Below are 21,617 nucleotides of genomic sequence, written 5' to 3' on the forward strand. Positions count from 1 at the left end.
GCCTCCCGAGTAGCTGGGACTACAGGCGCCCGCCACCTAGCCTGGCTAGTTTTTTTGTATTTTTTAGTAGAGACGGGGTTTCACCGTGTTAGCCAGGTTAAATGGCTATCTTATATGTCTGTGAAAATTTCTTGTAGACTTGTCTTTTTGTCTTGAATTAACATAAAGGATCACTTCCCTTCATTTCATAGATGACAAGATATGAGAGAACATATTTTTAAGGTGCATTTTAGATATTTAATATATGTAGGAGGGTTCGATTCTGGATATTTAGATATTTCTCATTTTTCTGAAAAATTTCTAAAAAATTTCCTTTGTTTTTTGTTATATACACTGTAAAGCTAAATAAAACTGTCAAGTATATAAATTGGACTTTATGAAAATTAAAACTTTTGTTCTTTATATGACACTATTTAAAAAAGGCTACGGTCTGGAAGAAAATAAATGCAAATCACATGTTTAATAAAGGACTTGTATGCAGAAGATACAAAGATGTCTCAAAACTTAAGAAAACAACTCATTTAAAATATGGGCACAAATTTTGAATAGACACTTCAAAAAGAAGATACGTAGATGGTAATTAGATACATAGAGCCATTGTCATTACAGCAATGTAAATTAAATTTTCAACATGATACCACTGCATACCTATTATAATGGCTGTCAAATAAATACAAATAAAATTAATGATGTCAAGTGCTGCCAGAGATGTGGAGCAACTTGGACTCTCACACACTGCTGATGCTAATAATAAAAGGCATAGCCACTTTGGAAAACAATTTGATAGTTTCTTAAGCTAAATGTAGGCATATCGTACAGCTCAATATTCCCACGCCTATGTATTTACCCATGTGAAATAAAAACTCATGTCCACAGAAAACCTCTATAATAACTACTTGATAGAAGTTTTATCTGTCAAAAATTGGAAACAACTGAAATGCTCTTCAACTAGTGAATAGATAGAAACAAAACGAAATTGTGATATAGTCATTCAAGTGGAATACTAATGATAAAAAGGAAAAACTCATATAAACAGCAAAATGGAGGGATCTTTAATGCATTATGCGAAATGAAAAAAGACAACAGACTCAAAAGGCTAAAAATACTGTATGATGTTATTGATAGGATACACTCAAAAAGGCAAAACTAAAAGGAAAGGAAACAAATCATTGGATGCTAGTGACTGAGAATGGGGTAGGGGTGGGAGTGAGGGGTTTTTGACCACTGCATTAATTATCTATTGCTTGTAACCAGTTAGGAGCTTAAAACGAGAAACGTTTATTATCTCCTAGTTTCTGTGGGTTAGAAATTGGGGCATAGTTTAGGTGAATGTCTCTGGTTCAAGTTCTTTCAGGAGGTTGCTGCTAGTCGGTTCAGCTCTTTGCAGACCACAGTGTCATTAGACTGCTCACATGGGGAAGGATCTGCATCCAAACTCTCTTACATGGTTGTTGGCAGAATTCAGTTCTTCACGGGGCTTGGACTGAGGAGCTTAGTTCCTTGCTGGCTGGTTAGCCCACTTCCCTGACATATGTATTTCTTCAAAGGGAGCTCATAACAAGGTAGCCAGCTTTTTCTTAGAGAGTGTTTGCGTATAAGAGAGGACACCCAAGACACAAGCTACTGTCTTCTTTAAACTTGGTATCAGAAGTGACATGCCATCATCTTTGCTAAATTTCTATTTACTAGAAGAAAGTCACTAAATTTAGCTCACACTCAAAGATAAGAGATTATAAAAGGCATGAATAGCGTTGGACAGGAATCACTGGGGGCCATTCTAGAGGCTGTGTTGCCTAGTTAGCCCTCTGGACCCCAGTGATTCATATTTCTCCCACATTCAAAAGACACTCACTTCTTTCCTGTTCCCAAAAGTTTCATTCCACTGCATTATCAGTTCAAAGTCCAGAACTTGAATTATCTGAAACAGGAAACCATCTTGAAGTCTGACTACCACAACCACAAAAAGGCAGTGGGGGAACTCCTTGGGGTAGTAAAATTGTTCTGTATCTAGATTGCAGTAATCATTAAACAACTGCATTTGTTAAAATCTCATAGAACCGAGCATTAAAAGAAGATGGATTTTGTTGTATGTAAATTACATCTTCATAAAAATATTGAAAAGGAAATTCAAAAGTACAACACAGACCACACACACACACTACATAAAATGTTGACCAAATGAATGAAAATGTTGGCCAATATATTAATAAAATATACAGAATTACATTTGGCACTAGAAAGCAACATAATCATTTCTAATAATATCATTGAAAAATTATAATAACATACATGTATTAATATAATCTATAATTTGCTTATAGAAAAAGAAAAATATTACTGAACAGAATGTATAACTATATGAAGCCTTTCACAGAGAGAAGCTTATTCTCAATAATATCTTTTTCTCCTCCTTAATATTTGTTTTCACTTCTTAAAACAGATAATTCATCAATTCAAGTATTAGGAAAGATGATCATATAAATGCACTGTTAAGTGTTTCTCATTTTGTTCACAAAAGAACTACTGGAATAACTTTCCATAAAATGCATTTTTATAACGGCTTTTGTGAAAATAATTTACCTCCAATAAGCTGAATATAGACTATGAAACAAATTCACTATTCCTTGTTTTTTTACCAATTCTGAAAATAAGGTGAGGCAGTAGGATCCTATTACTGTGCCCTGTTTGTACAGCTGTACCTCATTGAATGAGGCTTGTGTTACACACAGTTTGTGATAGGAAGTAAATGCTTTTGAAACAACTAAAGAGATAGATCTTTAACCTCCACCTTTGTGGATTCTTTGTTTCACCGTTTAGCTTCTGTAGAGGGTACGAGGAAGTGGCTCCCAATATATATTATGACTCTCTAATGGGACCTCATCTGATTAGCTCATCCTCTTGTTAACTCATTTTGTGGATGCATTAGAATGATTTTTTTAAAAAAAAATCCTGACAGGTCAAAAACTAGACAATGTATTGATTTTTAATGAAGGTTTATAAGTCACAAGTTATAAAATGTTCAGTCGTGTGTATGTTCTAAAGAGAAAATGGTGTTTAGATTACTTCAAGATCTCTATCTGTAAGTGGTTTTTAAACTTTAGGGGATTCATCAAATTTATTACCTCTTAATCAACTTTCACTTAACATCTGAAGATACAAAGTGCCACAAGGGTCTTTGTATATTTCTTAGGTACAGCCATTAGGCTTATCAATAAACCAGATAATTTGGTTCTATGTTATTTCAAAGATTGTAACTGGATATTTTTAGAAGTCATTATGGTGAAGTAGTTCTCTTTTGTGTAAGAATAATTTCCTTAATGCTAGCAGAGAAATACAATGTCATTCCTACAAATGATTAAAATAATCCTACAAATGATCCCAACCAATTGGAATCTAAGTTGTGTATCTGTTGATGGTTAATGACAATACATGTTCCACTGAAAAATATATGACTTTAGTAAAAATGGCATTTGTAATCTGTTCATAATAAGATTAACCATAATTCTGTTTATAATATTCCTTATTATACAGAATTAAGTCCTTCTTACATCTATAAGCTATCATTTGTTTACTAAGACTTTTGTTTAACAATTTTGTTTGGTAATTCTCTACACAGACTGTTCAGAGAACTTTCATTTTGAAAGCAATGGCCAAAATTTACCCAGATTGAATGCTCTGAAATGCTCTTCAACTAGTGAATAGATAGAAACAAAACGAAATTGTGATATAGTCATTCAAGTGGAATACTAATGATAAAAAGGAAAAACTCATATAAACAGCAAAATGGAGGGATCTTTAATGCATTATGCGAAATGAAAAAAGACAAAACCCTGATCTACTTGATAACATCCATTTTTTTGTCATCATCCTTGCTTATATATATATATATGATCATGATTTTCATAAAAAATTCTAAAATTATTCTCTTATGTACCATGCATTTTAACTGTCAGTATACAGTAAATGCAAAGACAATTAACTTGATATTTCCAGTTCTAGGTTCACTGTTTAGTTCCTATACATCCAAGCTTCAAAGATTTAATTTCTAATCTATACTGGCAAGAATATGATGATCAGGTCACATAGCTAATTCCATTTTGTGGATTTATAGCAAAAGACTAAACATAAGTTACTTTAGCTAAGAACATATTTTTTTAAACTGAACAGAGTATAATGTGACATTTTGATCTCTGATTTTGTTAGGAAATGAAAAATGGCAACACAATTTAGAAATATGGGCAGAATAGAAAAACGACTTGTACTATTCTGTGTCAGCTACTTAGGGGATCAACGCAGTGTCATATTGGTTGTAAAAATTTTTTTAAAAAGCCACTCTTCTTTGGAGTCTGTATGAATTCCAAGACAGTATGAGAGCAATCTGCACAGTGCTTGATGAAAATAAACAACAATCATTTTTTTTTTTTTATGAACACAAATAAAACTGTGTGGGAAAATTTAGAAATGGTTTGGTATTTTGGTAAGGTATGGGAAAACCATAGGTAACTGTTAGCTAATATATTTTTATAAATAAAAGAATACCTGAGACCTTAGTGCAAAATACTACTATGCTATGCTTTGCTTCTTATTCCAACAGATTTTGAGACTTCTCAGAAAGCCATGAGGAAACAATTTCATTAATATTTTATTCCAAAATTTCCATACCAATTTCTCCCATCAGATCATTTTTCTTTAGTTAGAAACATGTTATCACATGCTAAAAAATCATCACTATCCATTGAGTGTATTGTCACAACATTACCAGCTAGCTTTTATAATCTGTCATATTATAATGTGTTAGCAAAGTGTAAATTTTGGAATTAATGTCAGCTTGTTGGAGGCATTTAATTATAACATATAAACTATACGTATTTATTGGCTATGCTTTCATTTTTATTTATTTACAATGCATACAGTCTTTGGTTCCAAAAATTATTTCAGGCAGCATATTTTAATTATAATTATATGGGCCAGGTTTTACAGAGATGTTCCAGATTTTTATTCCTCACACAACAGAGCAGCATGCATAACTGAAAATGGAAGTTGCTTTGTTCTTCTTCTCACGGCTCATTGCAAATTGTGTGTTTTGCAGAAGTTAATATTATGTGGGCTGGACACCAAACACACCATAGTTCTGAAGACTATAACTTACCCACCGCACTGAGGCAGTCTGTCCTCCAGTCATGTACTTCCTGGGTAAGTTGTACGAAATGGAATAAACATGGTACTCTCATTTGTTTTTAAGTCTCAGCTATTTCTATTTCCTCAAAAACAACAACAACAACAAAAAACAAAAACAAAAACAAAAACCAGAAAAAAAAAACTAATACAAAGTGTTTTACTAAAATGCTTCTTTCTTCTCTGTAAGGCCAGATGCTAAAATCTTTCTTTTCCTTCTGTGAGGCCAGACACACATGAAGCAAATGCTGTTTATCAATAGAAGTATTTCATTTGACCCAGAAATTCAACTTAAAGTATATGGCAATGTGAGAAAGCAGAATGACTATTTTTTAATTTACTGTAACCCAGGAGGGTGATGTATGGATAAGGTATCTCCATTCAAATACATGTAAACAAAGTTTTCAGTAAAAAATTTTAAAGATTTTTTTTAAACTAATTCTCTAAAGTCTACTTGACTGCTTTGCTTTTTGTTATCATATTAGATCAATAACATGATCCAAAAATGTTTGGCTCTAAAATATTCTCACACAAGGAAATGACAAGATTAATGAATACCAGAAATAGCCTCTACTTGTAGAGTTCTTTTGACTCATGGGGAAACCCTGATCTACTTGATAACATCCATTTTTTTGTCATCATCCTTGCTTAGCTCTTCTTGGTTATGAAAATACATGATACTGAAATGTATGTTGAACAGTGAGCTAGAAAGTCAGAGTAACTGATGTGTAAAATCAGTAATCATGTATACTTATTGGTGTGTAAAGTCAATAAGCTATTTCTTAACTATAAATTATAATGATCAAACATTTGCATGGTTGAAAATACTTTGCAAGGTACTTTTGTTAGATACCATTTAATGAGTATGTTCCATGTGCCGCTCTTCTAAAATCTCTGTATATATTGACTTACTTCATCTTCACAACAGCCTTCATACACAGGAATTATTATAGCTCTTATTTTAAAATAGTAGAGCTGAGTCTAGAGTTCAGTCACACAACTAATAAAGGAAAAAGTAGAACTTAAACTCCTGCAGCCTGGTTCCAGGACCCTTGATCTTAATCTCTGCACTCTAATGCTCTTCTACCTGCCTCCATATTGTTTTTCACTTATGTTATCTCTCCTGATCCTCATAAATAAGCCTATGGTTCTCTAGATCAAGTATTATCATTCTCAGGGAACTGAAGATCAGTGAGGTTAATTACACAGCTAGTAAATGATAAAGCCAAGTACTTGAAACCAGATGTATTATAAGTCAGAGAAAAATACACTGGCATGGGTGCTAACCCAAACAGCAGCATAGGCAAAACAAATCTATAAGCCAGGGATGGCACTAATACATTTCCTGGAATGGATCTTAACAGAAATTCAACCCCAAGCTCCCATACCATAGACCTGTGATGATGCTTGTATTATTTTTCTAGAGCTGCAATAAGAAGATATTACTAACTGTGTAGCTTAGAAAAAAAGAAATTTATTGTCTCACAGTTCTGGAGGCTACAAGACAAGTCAAAATCAAGGTATTGCCAAAGCAATGCTCCTCTAAAGGCATGAGGAAAAGATCTTTTTTGGTTCTCTCTCTTAGGTTCTGGTTCTTTCTGGGCTTGTGACAACATAATTCTTATTTTCACATGGCATTCTTCCTGTTTCTTTGTCCAAATTTCATTTTTAGGAGGATACAAGGCATATTGGTTTAGGGACTCACCATACTCCAGCATGATCACATCTTAACTAATTACTTCTGCAACAACCCTATTTCGAAATAAGGTCACACTTAGAGAGTTTCAGGACTCAGATTTCAACATGTGAATTTGGGTAGGGAAGGCACTATTCAATTCAAGAAACACTTCTAAGCAATATATGTGGAAAAGAAATATGTATATGTTCATAACCTATAGGTTGTGCTGGAACTCTGGATGAGTAAATACAAACAAAATCACTGCCTGTTTTACAGCTGCATAGTTCAAGATTGGACTAAGGCTTCAGGACAGTTAATGAAGGGAAAAACAGCCTGTGATGGAGGAAAGGGGTACTGTTCATTCCTCTTTCTTAAAAAATTGCTGCATTAATACAGCTTTTCAAAAGGCCAAAAATATAGGCTGGATATGTGTCTAATGAAAATTACAGTCTCCAAAATCTTTACTCTCTTCTAACTTACATATTTCTCTTTTATTAAAGACAATTGAAATCTCCAGTAGTTGCATTTTCAGAGAGAAAGCCTCCAATAAAGGAAGTAGCTGCGTTTGAAGTTGCTGTGGGGAAATCAATGCAGTTCATTAATTACCTGAGGAATTATCAAAGGGAAAAATTATCAGAGCATCATTGACTTCAGAACTAGAAGAAATCTTGGAGATGATATATTTAAGTCATCTATTTTCAAAACTATAAATATGAATCTAAAAGGAGCCCATGACATCGGTATTGAACAATGCCAAGTTGGAGCTTGAGTCCAGTTTATTGTAATCTCTATCTTGGCTTCTCTTGTGTACTTTTCTTTATTAAATCAATGCATACAAAGTAACAAAGCAGCAAAAATCTATGTAAAATGAGGCTCACACTTGTTTTATTGCCAGAATAATTTGTCTTTACAAACTCATGCCATGTTGTTACAGAATGTGCTGAATAAGGAAATGAACATTGAGAATGCATGACAAGCTGCTAAATATTTTTGAAAGGGCAATGCGGGAACGTGCATGGTGGGAAACGAGATATAGGGATTGTAAGTCAGCCTGGATTCTAACCTAGCATTTCTAGGTCCCTTGGAAGATAGGAGAGATGTTTTAAGAGCCTGCGATGGTTAAAGGCTTGTAAGAGGACTTTCTAGACATCAAAATTATAAAGCACACTTCGGGTCTCCTCATTTTTGTTGAGTCATTTGTTAAGATTTTCCTCACCAACATTGTTACATAAGGCCTATAATTTGGCAGTTACCAAGGTAACAATGTATTTTAGAACAAATAATAAATGGGCCACATCTTTGAAAAGAAAATTGATTTGTGAAATGAAATGTGAAATTAAGCTCATTTCACATTGAAATATGAAATTAAGTATATTTCTTCCATATTACTAAGAAAATTAAAGCAGCAGAACTTTTGAAGAAGTTACACATAAGAAGTCAACTTTCTAGAATTTCTAACCATATTATTTGCATTTTAAGCCAATTTTAAGCTTAATATTACTTACCAAAAGGGAGGGCTATTGATAGAGTGTCATTTTAAGTGAGACTTCTTTACTGCATATACACTGCAATATATGGTTTTGCATGCCACTTCAATCTTTGATTATACATCTTACTATAATGCCTTAAGAATGATACTCTATCCAATTTGCTAATAATAAAATAATAATAATAAAATATGTTTAAATTTACGGATGTCATATAAAATATAACAGTGTCAGGATTATAACTTCATTTTTGCTGACATTATACATAAAGTACTTGAATGCTGAAATTTTATATTCAAAGCAAAGCCACTGAAGTGCGTGAAAAAATACTGCATCTGGATGGAACCCTAAAACAGAAAAAGAACATTAGAGATTAAATACACAAAATCCCAACTAATAAAATCTAAATAAACTGTGGAATTCAGTTAATACTAACGTACCTGTGGGTTTCTTAGTTGTGGCAAATGCAGCATATAGGGGAAACAAAGCGAAGGATATAGGATGACACTTTTAGGAGAGTTGTTTTTATTGCAGCACTTCTGAAAATACTAAACTATTATAAAATAAAGGTAATAAAAAACACAGCTACATGTACATGTGTACATGTTTATACTCAGAGCCACTATACATTATGTATCTACTATAGAAAAATATTAGAATGAGTCATCAACAATAGACACTGTTTCCTGGGAATCCTAGAGTATTATAAAGAGCAATAGATGTATCAGCCAATATTACTTTTAATTGGATATTATCCTAAAGAAACATTTTTTCATTCTTTATCTCCCAACCCATCACCCACTGTTTCCTTTTCAGACCACCACTCAAATGAAGCTAAATCTGCCTATAGCTTAGAGAAAGGAATATAATAGACTCCTTATCACATGCAGAGCTAGTCAAAACTTGGTTCTGTCTCTCCAGTTTCATCTTCTACACACTCCATTGTCATCCCATCTCCAATTTAACGATTTTCACTTCTCTCAATCTACCGTGCCATAATGCATTGGTATTTCTTTGCACAAGACATTACCTCTGCCTGGAAAATTATTTTCCCTTTACCTCTGATTGTTCTATCCTTCCAAAAAAGAATTTTTTTTTTTGACAAAGTGTCACTCTATCGCCCAGGCTGGAATGCAGTGTGTGTCTCAGCTCACTGCAACCTCCATCTCCTGGGTTCAAGCGATTCTTTTGTCTCTGCCTCCTGAGTAGCTGGGATTACAGGTGGGCACCACCATACCCAGCTAATTTTTGTGTATTTTGTAAAGATGGCATTTTGCCATGTTGCCCAGGCTGGACTTCAACTCCTGGCCTCAAATGATCCACCTGCCTCGACCTCCCAAACTGGTGGGATTACAAGCATGAGCCACTGCACCTGGAGAAGATTTTGGATTTTGTTTGTTTGGTTCCATAAAACCCTTGCATTTATCTATTGTAGTACTTAACACTTTTCATTATTGTTATTTATGGTGGCCTATAAACTTTAAAAGAAATTAGTCTACTTTTCACTACTGTATACCTAGTATATAGGTCTATTAAAGAATTAGTGGTTAATAAATGTATATTACATAGATGAATGAAATAAAAACTGTTATGGTTGTCAAAATAAATTTGGCAATGGAAATATTTTTGCTAAATTAACTAGGGTCAGGCCAATGTGAAACTAATAAAGAGTACAATGTGTTAAATAATTCAAATTTGTCATTCATTTAAATATTTTTATTTAATAGACACTCCAAAAATTACAGTATAGGATATATAGTTTATTTACCTTTTGCAATAAAATATATTTGAACATATTTGTTTTATCTATAAAGTTAGTATTGAACAGAAAATAGTGAGCTATCTGCCTTCTAAGAATTTAGTATTTCTCTCAAAAGCGTAATAAATTAATGACAAATGCACTTAATTTAAATTATTAGAGTGAGTGAAATTTTTAGTCCTGTCATGTCTTTTCACCTTTAAAATTTCTTTTTTCTCTAGGTTAGTACTGAAATTAATTTTATAAGATTTAGCACAATATGTTTATAATACATTAGCAACCTTAAAAAAGGTAAATTTTACCCACCATGAGAAAAAATAAATACAATTGGGCTGAGTGTGATGTCTCTCACCTGTAATCCCAGTACTTTGGGAGTCTGAGGCAGGCAGATTGCTTGAGCCAGGGAGTTCAAGACCAGCCTGGGAGATATCACAAGATGCTGTGTCTACAAAAAATAAAATAAATTAGTCAGGTGTGGTGGTGCACGCCTGTAGTCCCAGCTACTCAGGAGGCTGAGTGAGATGTGAGGATCACTTGGTCGCCAGAGGTCGACGCTGCAGTTATTTGTGGTGGCTCCACTGCACTCCAGCCTGGGTGACAGAGCAAGACCCTCTTTCTCAAAAATAAAAAAAAAAATAAAAAAATACAATTATGACATCAAATTATGAAAATCTCATAAAACCATTATTATATTATCATATAGAGAACATATAAATCAAAGACAATCTTATCATATTTGAGCATAATTTAAAATATATTCATTATATTTAGGAAACAGTAAAGAGCGATTGACTAGAAATAAAGAAAACTGAGTCCCACGCTAGTTTAGCTGTTTACTCACTTTGCTAATTTGAATCAACAAATTAATGTTTGAGTCTCAGTGATTTTGCATATGAAATAGACCTCTTAATATTTACTCTGCCTCCTCATGTGGTTATTTTGAAGATCACTTTATGAGTGTGGAAATTCTCTGAAATATATCAAGTATGATTCTTATGTGTGATATTATTTTTATATTACATATAAGACTGCAGAGAAAACTTAGTGAAATCTCAGATCTTTTTATTACATTGTACTCCCTGCCAAACTACATAAGCAAAGACTGTTTTTCAATATGTGGGAGTTGGAGTTATATGAAGACAAATGTGAACAAATAAAGATATAAGAAACTAACAACTTTGATGTAATGCATTTGAATGCACTGGGGATAAATTCTCATAACTCTTTGTCACAGAAGGAAAGCATGCATTAAGCCCCCATGAAGTAAAGAAACAAAACTTCTCTCAGAACTTTGCCTCGGAACTCCAAGGCATTCCTTCTTCAACCTCATCCAGCATTTAAAAATGACTAATAAGACAAAGTTTATGTCCATTAAAGAAATGTGACTCTTGGATAGTTTGAATCATTGCTAGTATCAAAGACTAATGCTAGCATGCATCAAGAAAATGGAATTAATTATTCTGTAGCTTACAGAAATATTCAAAGTCATTTTGAAATTTGGTAAAAATTAAAATTATTCTCTGATTTTCAGTGTTTTTCTTTTCAGAGATTTGATAGTCATTTGCAGTCCTCCTAATGAATGATAAACAAGAGGAAGTAGATTGAGTTCTCTCTAAAGTTGCCACATATTTAAAATATACAAGTGGCTAAAAATGTAAACTCCTTTATTTGTCATTGTTCTTAATTTGATAGTGCATCACTCATTTTTTTCCATATATACTTTTGACTAGCAAGGCCAGTCATGGTGGCAGAGGTTGGGGATATAAGGATAAGTAAGAAGTGAGCTTTTGTTCTCAAGGTGATGGTTTTGCTTGGAGGGAGTCATGTAAGTGAACAGTCATTGCCACAAATTTTGAAGGTTTTAGAGAAGTGTTTGCACCGAGAACTGCTATGGGTCAAGGAAAGCTTCATAGAAGAAATAAAGCTTGAAGCAAATCTGTAATGAATAAAATTTTGCAATGGAGGAAGTTGTAGGTAGAATATTATGTAGAAGGACAACATCTGTAAAAACACAAAATTATAGAAAAATATAATAAATTTTAGGAATAACAAGAAAAATGTGTAGTGTGTGTATTAATTTCCTGGGGCTGTTGTAACAAAGTACTCAAAGCTAGGTGGCTTAGAACAACAGAAATTTATTATCTTACAGTCCCAAAAGCTGGAAGCCTGACATCAAGATGGCAGCAGGGTTAGCTCCTTTTGAGGGCTGTGAGGGAGACTTGGTTCCATGCCTCCCACCTAGATTCTGGTGGTTTGCACCTTTGGCATTCATTTGCTTGAAGATGCATCATTGAGATCTCTGCCCTTGTCTTCATGTGCCATTCTCGCTGTGTGCATGTCTGTCTCTGTGTCTAAATTTCCCCTTTATATAAAAAGACCAGTCCTCCTGGGTTAGGGCCCACCTAATTTTAACTTGATTACCTCTGTAAAGATGCTATTTCCAAATAAGGACACATTCTGAGGTACTGGGTGCCAGGGTCTCACATATCATGTTAGTGAAAATCAATTCAACTCATAACAGTATGAGTGTGGCTAGAACATAGGGTGTATAAAATGGTGGAACGGGGTCCAAAGGAAATGGTTAAGTGCATAGAAATGAGACCAGAAAGATAGACATAGGTTACTTAAAGATAATGACTTTCTAAATAGAAACACAAACTCTTATTTCAAACATAAAATCTAAGTAGATATGTCTTAAGGACAGAGATCAACACTCTCTATCTATAATCAGGTAATTTTGATCTGTGTCGTTACCACTCATAGACTTAAGGAATGTGGCACGTACTATTCGATTCTTCAATCATTAGTTTCTCAATTCTGATGAACATTTTTAATTGCTTTTTCTCTAAAGTAATATTATAAAAATAAATAAAAATCCTAGAAATAGATACATTAGTAATGTTAATGAAATGTTTCTGAACTATTAAAATCAAGCAGACATGAATTCTAGAGTGCAAAAGTTTTTTTGTTTTTCATTTATTTTAAAGTAATTTTATGTTTACCATTTAGCCACTTGCTTAGCAGCTTACTCGTGGAGTACTTTACTCTCTCACCTCCTACATTTTCTATTTGTCATTGCCTCCTCACTTTACTTCTTACCTTGTCCAAATTAAGATGCCTAATTTCCATGACTCTGCGAAGCACAGTCTGCATCCTCTGCTGAAATCCTGTGCCTTGAAATCTTCAGGCCATGAGTAAATCCAGTCATCTTCCCTCTTCACTCCCACATCCAGATTGCTGAGTGCTGCGGGCTTCCTCTTGCACCAGGTCAGCAGTTTGGTGCCCCTCCATGTATGGATTCAGATCCAACTGACTCCTAAACACTGCATACCAAGTCATGAACATGAGACTACTCTATTTTCTCCTCTCTACCTTCGGAAAACTCTTCAGAATTTCATGGTCTCCTCAAGATCTCTTCCCCACTCCTCCCTCTTGAACATATTTAAAACTTCAAAGAGAAATGTGAGTTTTTTCTTTTTTTCAGTTTTTCTTATCTGGTCTTCCCTGTTCATACATATTCAATTAAAACTCATGAACTCACAAGTGATGAACATGCATTTTTACCTCTAGTTTTATAGAAAATGCTCACCTCTCTTCAGTTGGTCTAATCCTTAGGTTGGTGACATTGCTCTTACCTTATTTTTTTTTCTCTTGGACTTTGTCCTATCAGATAGTCTTGGCATTTTCTCTCTTCGTTTCAACTGCCTCCTTCTGAATAAGCCATAAATATAGTAAGATCACTCACATTAAAAAAATAAATAAACAGGTAATATCTCCTCCCTCATCCATTGTTTTATTGAAGGAAAACATTCAGCTGTCTCCTTTTTTGCTATCAGGGAAACATAGAAGTCATCCCTCTTTTCATTTAGTTACCTCCTCTGGCTGATTCTTAAACTTACTAACTTGGGTTTGTGAATTTCAAGTCTGCATCCTAGGCCTACTGTTCTGCTGCTTCACACCTGCAAATTCCATGTCACTTCTTTTTTTTCAGTTCCTGTCTCACTTGGATACTAACTGGGAGTCTTCTCTCTCTCTTAAAAATTTCTCATCATATCTGATAATGCTAACTACTAGATCTTTCCCACCTCTGAGACTGTCCTGTTTCAGCCTCATTTATGGCCACTCTTTCTGACTGCTCATAGAGTTGCATCTTCAGCTAGCTTCCCACTATGGACACACCTATAAGCCAAATAAAATTGATATTTGCATGACACCCATATCAACAAGTTCAAACAAGACACTTGCTGATTCCCTGAGATGCAATTCCAGACAGATGTTTCCAAAATCTTACTCAATAGCTTCCTAGACATACACCTCATGGACCCCCACACGACATTCCTCAAGTTGAACTTTACCACCTATTCTTCCTGTTCACCTTCTTGGTGAACAATATCACCAGTAGACAAGCCAGAAATCTGGGTGTCTTCTGACACTGCTACATGCCTCTCAACTCCTATGTTTGAATAGCTGCCAAATCCTTAAATCTATTGCATGTACTTTACTGCTCCATCCTCATGGCTACTGCTGTGATTAAATATGCATCACTCTTCTCTGGGCTATTGAAATCGGTTCCAAACATATTTTTATATTTTCTATTTCTTATATGCTTAAAAAGATGTGAATTGTTTCCTTATGCCCAATCCTCTTGAAATGGTTCCCTTCTCTGTTTTAGCCACTGTCTAAATTATTTTTCTGTGTTGGCTGTGAGGCACAGACATACTGAAGACTCGCTGATGAAGGCTATCAATTGTTTCTTTACAAAAATGCACACTCTCCCGTGCACACAGGCTCACACGTTGTAATAGCAGCGTCAGGGGATTCGTGGATTCCCTGAGGTCTGTCCAGAAACCCCATGGTCCAACCTGATTTCTAGCCACACTACTCTCCAACACCTTCTACGATACCAAATATGTGTAGCTCCCCCTAAATGGCATGTTGTTTCTTGCTTCATAATACTGTCTCACACAACCCCTGCTTGCCACGTTCACTTAGTAAGAGAATAAAATCCACTCATCTTCTGTCTGTTAGCCTTAGATCGCCTTCAGGCTTGTACTCATTCTTTCCTCAAACATACAGGTCTGGGTTGTTTCTCTCCATTATAGCCCTATTATATATGACTTCTACAAGACAATAAAATAACCTAGGGTAGACAGTGTAATTTAAAGCTAAAGAAACTGAGAGTCTGAACGACATAGGTTTAAATGCATGGTAGATATGGATGTATTTGGTAAAGGGTATAATGTCCTTAATCCAGCTACCAAGTTACTCTGAGTTTGAGGAAGGAGAAGTTTCTTTGGTCGAGTTAGTACCATATAAAGATTTATAATGGAAGTGGCCTTTAAATTGGTTTTATAAGCTATGTAGGATTTGAAAATGCAAAGTTTGGAGGTAGAGAAGAAAAGTGAGAATTCTCCTACCTGGACAACATTTACCAAGCTGCTTTCAATTGTAAAAATTAGAACCTTGATTATGTCATTAGACTCTTTTTCTAGAACTGTATTAATCATAAGAAATTATCATTCATGTGATTCATGTGAATTATTTCCTCACCTATATTTTTTGTTAGAAATATGATATTTTGGAGTTCATAGTGAGCTTATTTTTCCATTGGTCAGTTCCTGGTTATATTACCAATATGTAAGATTTAGCACACTGTTTCATAAAATGAGTTCAGAAAATCTAATCCTATGGAAAACTCATCAAGAAAGTATTCTGTGTGCTAATAGACTTGTGATTCACATTAGCATGGTAAAAGCTCTTAAAAGACCTGTGTTAAAGAAACTTTGCTTGCTTAATTTACCCCTTCACGACTTATCTGATCATATAACCACCTTTTCCATAATAGCTGGTATTATTTCAAGGGACTACTTCTCCACACTTTGGGAAATGATAATGAACTATAAATATTCATCTGCTATGCATAGTCTTTCCAAACAAAACTACTTATTAACCATCCAAAATGAGTTGTTTTATAATTTTTCTCACCTCTCAAAGAGGAGATTCCAAAATACCCCTCAACTTAGAGAACTTATATCATAGGCCATATATGTTTTGCAAGTATTTTGCTATTAACCTGTTGGGGGATAATTGTTTTGATACATTATGAAACAATGACATCATAATAGCACAGATCTTTTGGAACAGAAAGGATGACTATATTTTAAGTGGTTTTCCCCTCCACCACTAATTTCTGGAACCTGAAGCCTAGAGAAGCATAAGAACTTAGTAAATATCACTAAGTGGAACCATGGACTAAAATTTGGACTAAGTCTCTAGTGGACTATGGACTAAAGTGGAACCATGGACTAAAAATTGATCTATTGAATGAGCCCGGTATTCTTTTGCTCACTAATCGATTCCATTGCTTAATAACCCCTTTGTATTTAAAAAATTCTACTTATGATGACAGTTGAAATTTTTTATGACAGATTTGAAAACAAGAACTAGACGAGTTTTAAATTCATCATCATTGCTAAACATCCTTGAAATTACATTTTGCATAATTGAGAAAAAAAGTTGTAAAATAATTTTAAAATAAAATTATAATGCTCAGAAGAAATGCTTTTAAAACATCCAGTCTTTCAGAAATATAAACTCTATAAAATCAGAAATGTAAAGTGAAAATCAGATTCATTTTACTCTTATTTGGTTATTTAGTCTCGCATTTAATAAAATGTTTCCTTCCAACATGAAACCACTCGTGGGGATCAAAGTCATTAGCAGAACAAGCGGTCATGTTCATTACTTAATTCTAATCAGTTCTGTGATTTAATTGTAAGTTGTTTTTCCAAGGCAGAGGCATTTCTATTTATTAGGTAATATGGACCTTTGAAATTTGTTTTCACCATGGAAACATATCATACCTCCTTCCTAATAACTTTGAAAAAATTAAGAGATATGATGCCATCAATCAACCATATAAAACCAAAATTAAAAGGAAAAGTATATGCTGTCCTCTCTTTATATGAAATTGCTTTCTTTTATTATAATTTCACATTATTATTGAAAATGCCAGGTAATAATACTGAATTTGGGAGCTGTCAAAGGAATAAAGCCATCCATTCCTACGTTGTTTAACGTAGAGTATTTGTGTGTATATAAAAAATGCTTTAATTCCAGAAAACACATCCAACCTTTTTAAAATTAAAGAAATAACACATAACATATAATATTTTAACTAGACAATATTAAATGCAAAATCGAAGTCCAGTGGCCTTAGCTCCAACATGTCTGTAACTTTATCACCATGTGGAATATTAATGTTGCAAAGTAAGCATGACAATAAAATATAGAGTATGTACAATGAGATATATTTGCTGAAGAAATATGCATTTCAGAACATAGACCCATTAACAAAGCATTGAGAATTCATATATGCAAATTAATTTTTTAAAAATTTTATCTTTCAGATTTTCTACTCTCCCCTGGCCCTCTTCATACCCCCTTCAGTATATGCTGTTCATCTTCAGTTCAATCTTCTTTACCAATTTTGGATCCACACAGAGGTAAAACTTTTTTTTATCTTTGTAAGTTTTATACCTAAACAGCCTGAAGCAATGTCCTGGAAATCCACTAGGAGATGATTTATTGTGTAAGAAAAATCTTTGTCTGCCTTTTTTAAGGAGAAACATCTGTTCATTTTTATTCCTTTTTACTGAATATATATTGCAAAGTTTATAAGAAGCAATGAGGCCAGTTGGTCTCAATTAAATAAAACAAGTTTTTGAACTATTAAGTACCAAAACATTTTAATACTATATTCAATACAATATCTTCCTGTATGACAGTTTATTAAACATTATTTACCAAGAGAGGTTGAAATTCATTTAAATTTAGAGATTTAAATATATATATGTGTGTATATATAAATATATCTATATTCTGTTGGAGCTCTTTTAAACATCCTTAAAAATTTTATAGAAATTATGAAAATAATTTTTGATTGGAAAACTTGCTCTAACTACAGAGTTTAAATTTTATTTAAAATTGTTCAGTGTATTGTTAGTTTTTCCCCCTCCCCCAAAAAAACTGGAGAAATGTAATTTTAGAGTCTTCCGTGGCATTTCAAATTCTCAGGACTTGAATGTTTGCAGCTAGGTTATTAAGCAGCTGATTGCTTTATGAACATTTGTACCAATCTTACTGCTAAAATACCAAAAATCACAGACCTAGAAAAATTCTCACCTACACACAAGCACTCTTTTAAACATTTGGTATTTATTGGAAGCCTTTTGAAGTTACTAGAGGAAGCATGTTGACAGGTGTTGCAACTGGTTGAACAACACTACAAATCACAGCTGCATTGTACGTGAAATCTTGATACAACAAAGTGCATTATTCCATTAACCTGCAGTATTTTATGCTACCGATTTACTTGGAATAAAGAGACTGTTACCATGACTTTGGACATATGTAGCATTATTTGAAGATCTATCATGAAATAGTATTGTGTTTTATGATACTTAACACACATCAAACACTCAATACTACAACCATCTGAAAGAGATGTTGCAGCCAATTCTAACTCTAGAGGTCAAAGACCAAATTTGTTTAAATCAGTGAAGGGAAGCTTTCTGATGATTTACATGAAGGGGTTAAGGGAGAATTACATTTTATAGCAGCTCTGCTCCAGGTCACGCCATGTGTTGGGTCAGGTATTAGTTTGGATGCAGAACAATAGTGCCTCAGTCACTTTCACATCTTCCTGTGTCCCTCTGAGAGGGCCATGAGCTAGGATTTGAGTTCCATTTCATGAAGTAAAGCAAGAGTGGAGAAAAGCCACTGGTGAGACTTATTCTTCTTAACTAAGAACCTCCAAGGGGCTTCTTTCCACTTCAAAAGCAATGCTTAGAACCTCTCCCTTGTGTTACAATTTATGCTTTTCAAAATACTTTTCGGTGTGTGGGTTCCTACAGTTGAGCTGCCTGGGAGGCAAGAACACATCTTCTGAAATTCACGGTTTGGATCTTGGAATTTTAAATTGTATTATTAACCGTGAAAACAGTTCTGAAATATTTCTCAACTGTGCAGTTACATTCGTTTATTATATACAACACAGAATAGTTTGTTTACAAATAATAGAATATTTCAGGATGGAGAGCTAAGAGATTGGACACCATGACTGCTTCTGGAGAGAAAGACAAATGATTGGAGTGGGAGAAGTATTAAGTATTTTTTAAAAATCATTTTTACAATTTGCTTGTCTTGCTTTTTTCCATTAAGAGTTAACACAGATTAGTAAGTAAAAAATAAAAACTGAAAACAACAGCCTTTAGTCTAGAAAAATACTCACTTTATGTTTTCCTGTACTGTAAATTGTGTGAACCCCTTTAGGCCACTTGCATACTGTTTAATATCGGGCGTCACACTTGGATCTCCACTGACAGAAATGATATACGAGCTGTAGAGATGACAATGTTAGAAAAAGAGCCCTGTATATTCCTGAATAGAGTTTCATTCTTACAATTGTTTCACTTCCCCTAACATCCACAAAAATCAGTTCTTACTCTAAGGGGAATATGATCTTAAGAAGACACTGATTTTTTTGGAAAGCGAGGAAGATTCAGTTCTCTTAAAATCAATCACATTAGAATTAAAGGAAGGAAAACCCCTAAAACCACATTTTTGAAAGACTGTATGTGAGATTAAAAAAAAAAAATAGGCCATAAAACACACTAAACCATTTATGGAAATTGTCTGTTTACTTTTGAGTTATTTTGATAAATAAACAAAGTCTAGGCCAGGCACAGCAGCTCATGTCTGTAATCCCAACACTTTGGGAGGCAGAGGTGGGAAGATCACCAGAGGTCAGGAGTTTGTGACCAGCCTGGCCAACATGGTGAAACCTCATCTCTACTAAAAATACAAAAATTAGCTGGGCATGTTGCACACCTGTAGTCCCAGCTACTTTGGAGGATGGGGCACAATAATTGCTTGAACCTGGGAAGCGGAGCTTGCAGTGAGCCAAGATCATGCCTCTGCACTCCAGCCTGGGTTACAGAGCAAGACTCCCTCCCCACCCCCTCAAAAAAAAGAAAATAAAAGAAAAACAAACAACAAAGTCTATTGTCATCCTCTTTTATTAAAAAGTTGTGAAACATTTGGCTTGAAACTCTACTCTGTTGCTTAATTTTTGTGACTATATTTTTGTTTGTGTATTGTTAATGGATCTAAAGCCTCTGCAGCACATATTCAGTTATACTCTCTTGTGAATTCACTAAAGATAGTAAGAAAATCTTTTTATTTAATTCATGTTTTTAACTTAAATCTGTGGAACATTTTTAAGTATATTTTAGATATCAGGTGTTATTTGGGTGTTAGCTGAGTTTTCACAGTACAGTAGCAATCGTATAATGATACTATTAACGCTATTGCCTTTGTTTTTTTTAAATTTATTATCACATTGTTAATGTATCTATCATGTAATGCTTGAGTAGAGAAATGTAACAGAGAAATAACTTAATTCTTTGATATTGAAAATTTGAATCAAATGATTCAATGATTTTTTTTTTTTCTTTGAGACAGCGTCTCACTCTGTTGCCAGGCTGTAGTGCAGTGGCACCATCTCAGCTCCCTGCAACCTCTGCCTCCCGGGTTCAAGCAATTCTCCTGCCTCAGCCTCCCAAGTAGTTGGGACTACAGGCATGCACCACCATGCCCAGCTAATTTTTGTATTTTTAGTGGAGATGGGGTTTCATCATATTGGACAGAATGGTCTTGGTCTCTTGACCTTGTGATCCACCTGCCTTGGCCTCCCAAAGTGCTGGGATTACAGGCATGAGCCTGTACAAAAAAATTAGTTGGGCATAGTGGTGGGTGCCTGTAGTCCCAGCTACTCGGGAGACTGAGGCAGGAGAACGGCATGAACCCGGGAGGAGGAGCTTACAGTGAGCCGAGATCGCACCACTGCCCTCCAGCCTGGGTGACAGAGCAAGACTCGGTCTCAAAAAAAAAAAAACCCTCAATTTGTAACATGTGATTTTATTTTATTCCTGAATACTTTTCATGAGCAGAAATATTGAATTTTGAAGTTCACTATTTTATGTTTTTTTAAAAAAAATTCTCTAAGAAATCTTTGACTGTCACGACCTCTGAAAGGTAGTCTTCTAGGATTACTTTTGAAAATTTTAGAATTTTAACTTTTACCGTTACTCTGTGATATTCTTGAATTAATTTTTACATATGGTATGTGGTAGAATCAAGATGACTGATTTTTATGTACATAACCACTAACTATAGCCCCATTTATTATAGAGACTTAAAAAAAATCCATTAGATATCCTTGGTGACTTGTTGAAAAAAAGTTGACCACTTATGTTTGGATTTATATTTAGACTCCTACTCACTTTCATTGATGTACTTGTTTCCCTTTATGCCAGTTCCTCAATTTATTGATTATCATAGCTTTAAAGGATGCATTATTCACACATTTGTAAAATAATTTAATTTTCTCTAGGATTTTTCTCATACATAATTTTGTGGTCATTGAATAAAGATAATTTTCTTTCTTTTTTTTTTT

The 21,617-nt window shown here is 34.2% G+C and overlaps 1 protein-coding gene across 1 annotated transcript in view; it reads left to right on the forward strand.

The window, feature by feature from the left end:
• The window catches only part of AGMO (alkylglycerol monooxygenase), a 172,278-nt gene that overhangs the window by 118,561 nt on the left and 32,100 nt on the right, over positions 1–21,617 (forward strand). The window contains exons 4-5 of the mRNA XM_011943421.1: positions 5,090–5,193; positions 17,509–17,604. Coding sequence (XP_011798811.1) covers positions 5,090–5,193; positions 17,509–17,604 — 200 coding nt within the window. The remainder of the gene's footprint in view (positions 1–5,089; positions 5,194–17,508; positions 17,605–21,617) is intronic.

Source organism: Colobus angolensis, unplaced genomic scaffold, assembly GCF_000951035.1.
Source record: "Colobus angolensis palliatus isolate OR3802 unplaced genomic scaffold, Cang.pa_1.0 Scaffold104, whole genome shotgun sequence".
Taxonomy (NCBI): domain Eukaryota; kingdom Metazoa; phylum Chordata; class Mammalia; order Primates; family Cercopithecidae; genus Colobus; species Colobus angolensis.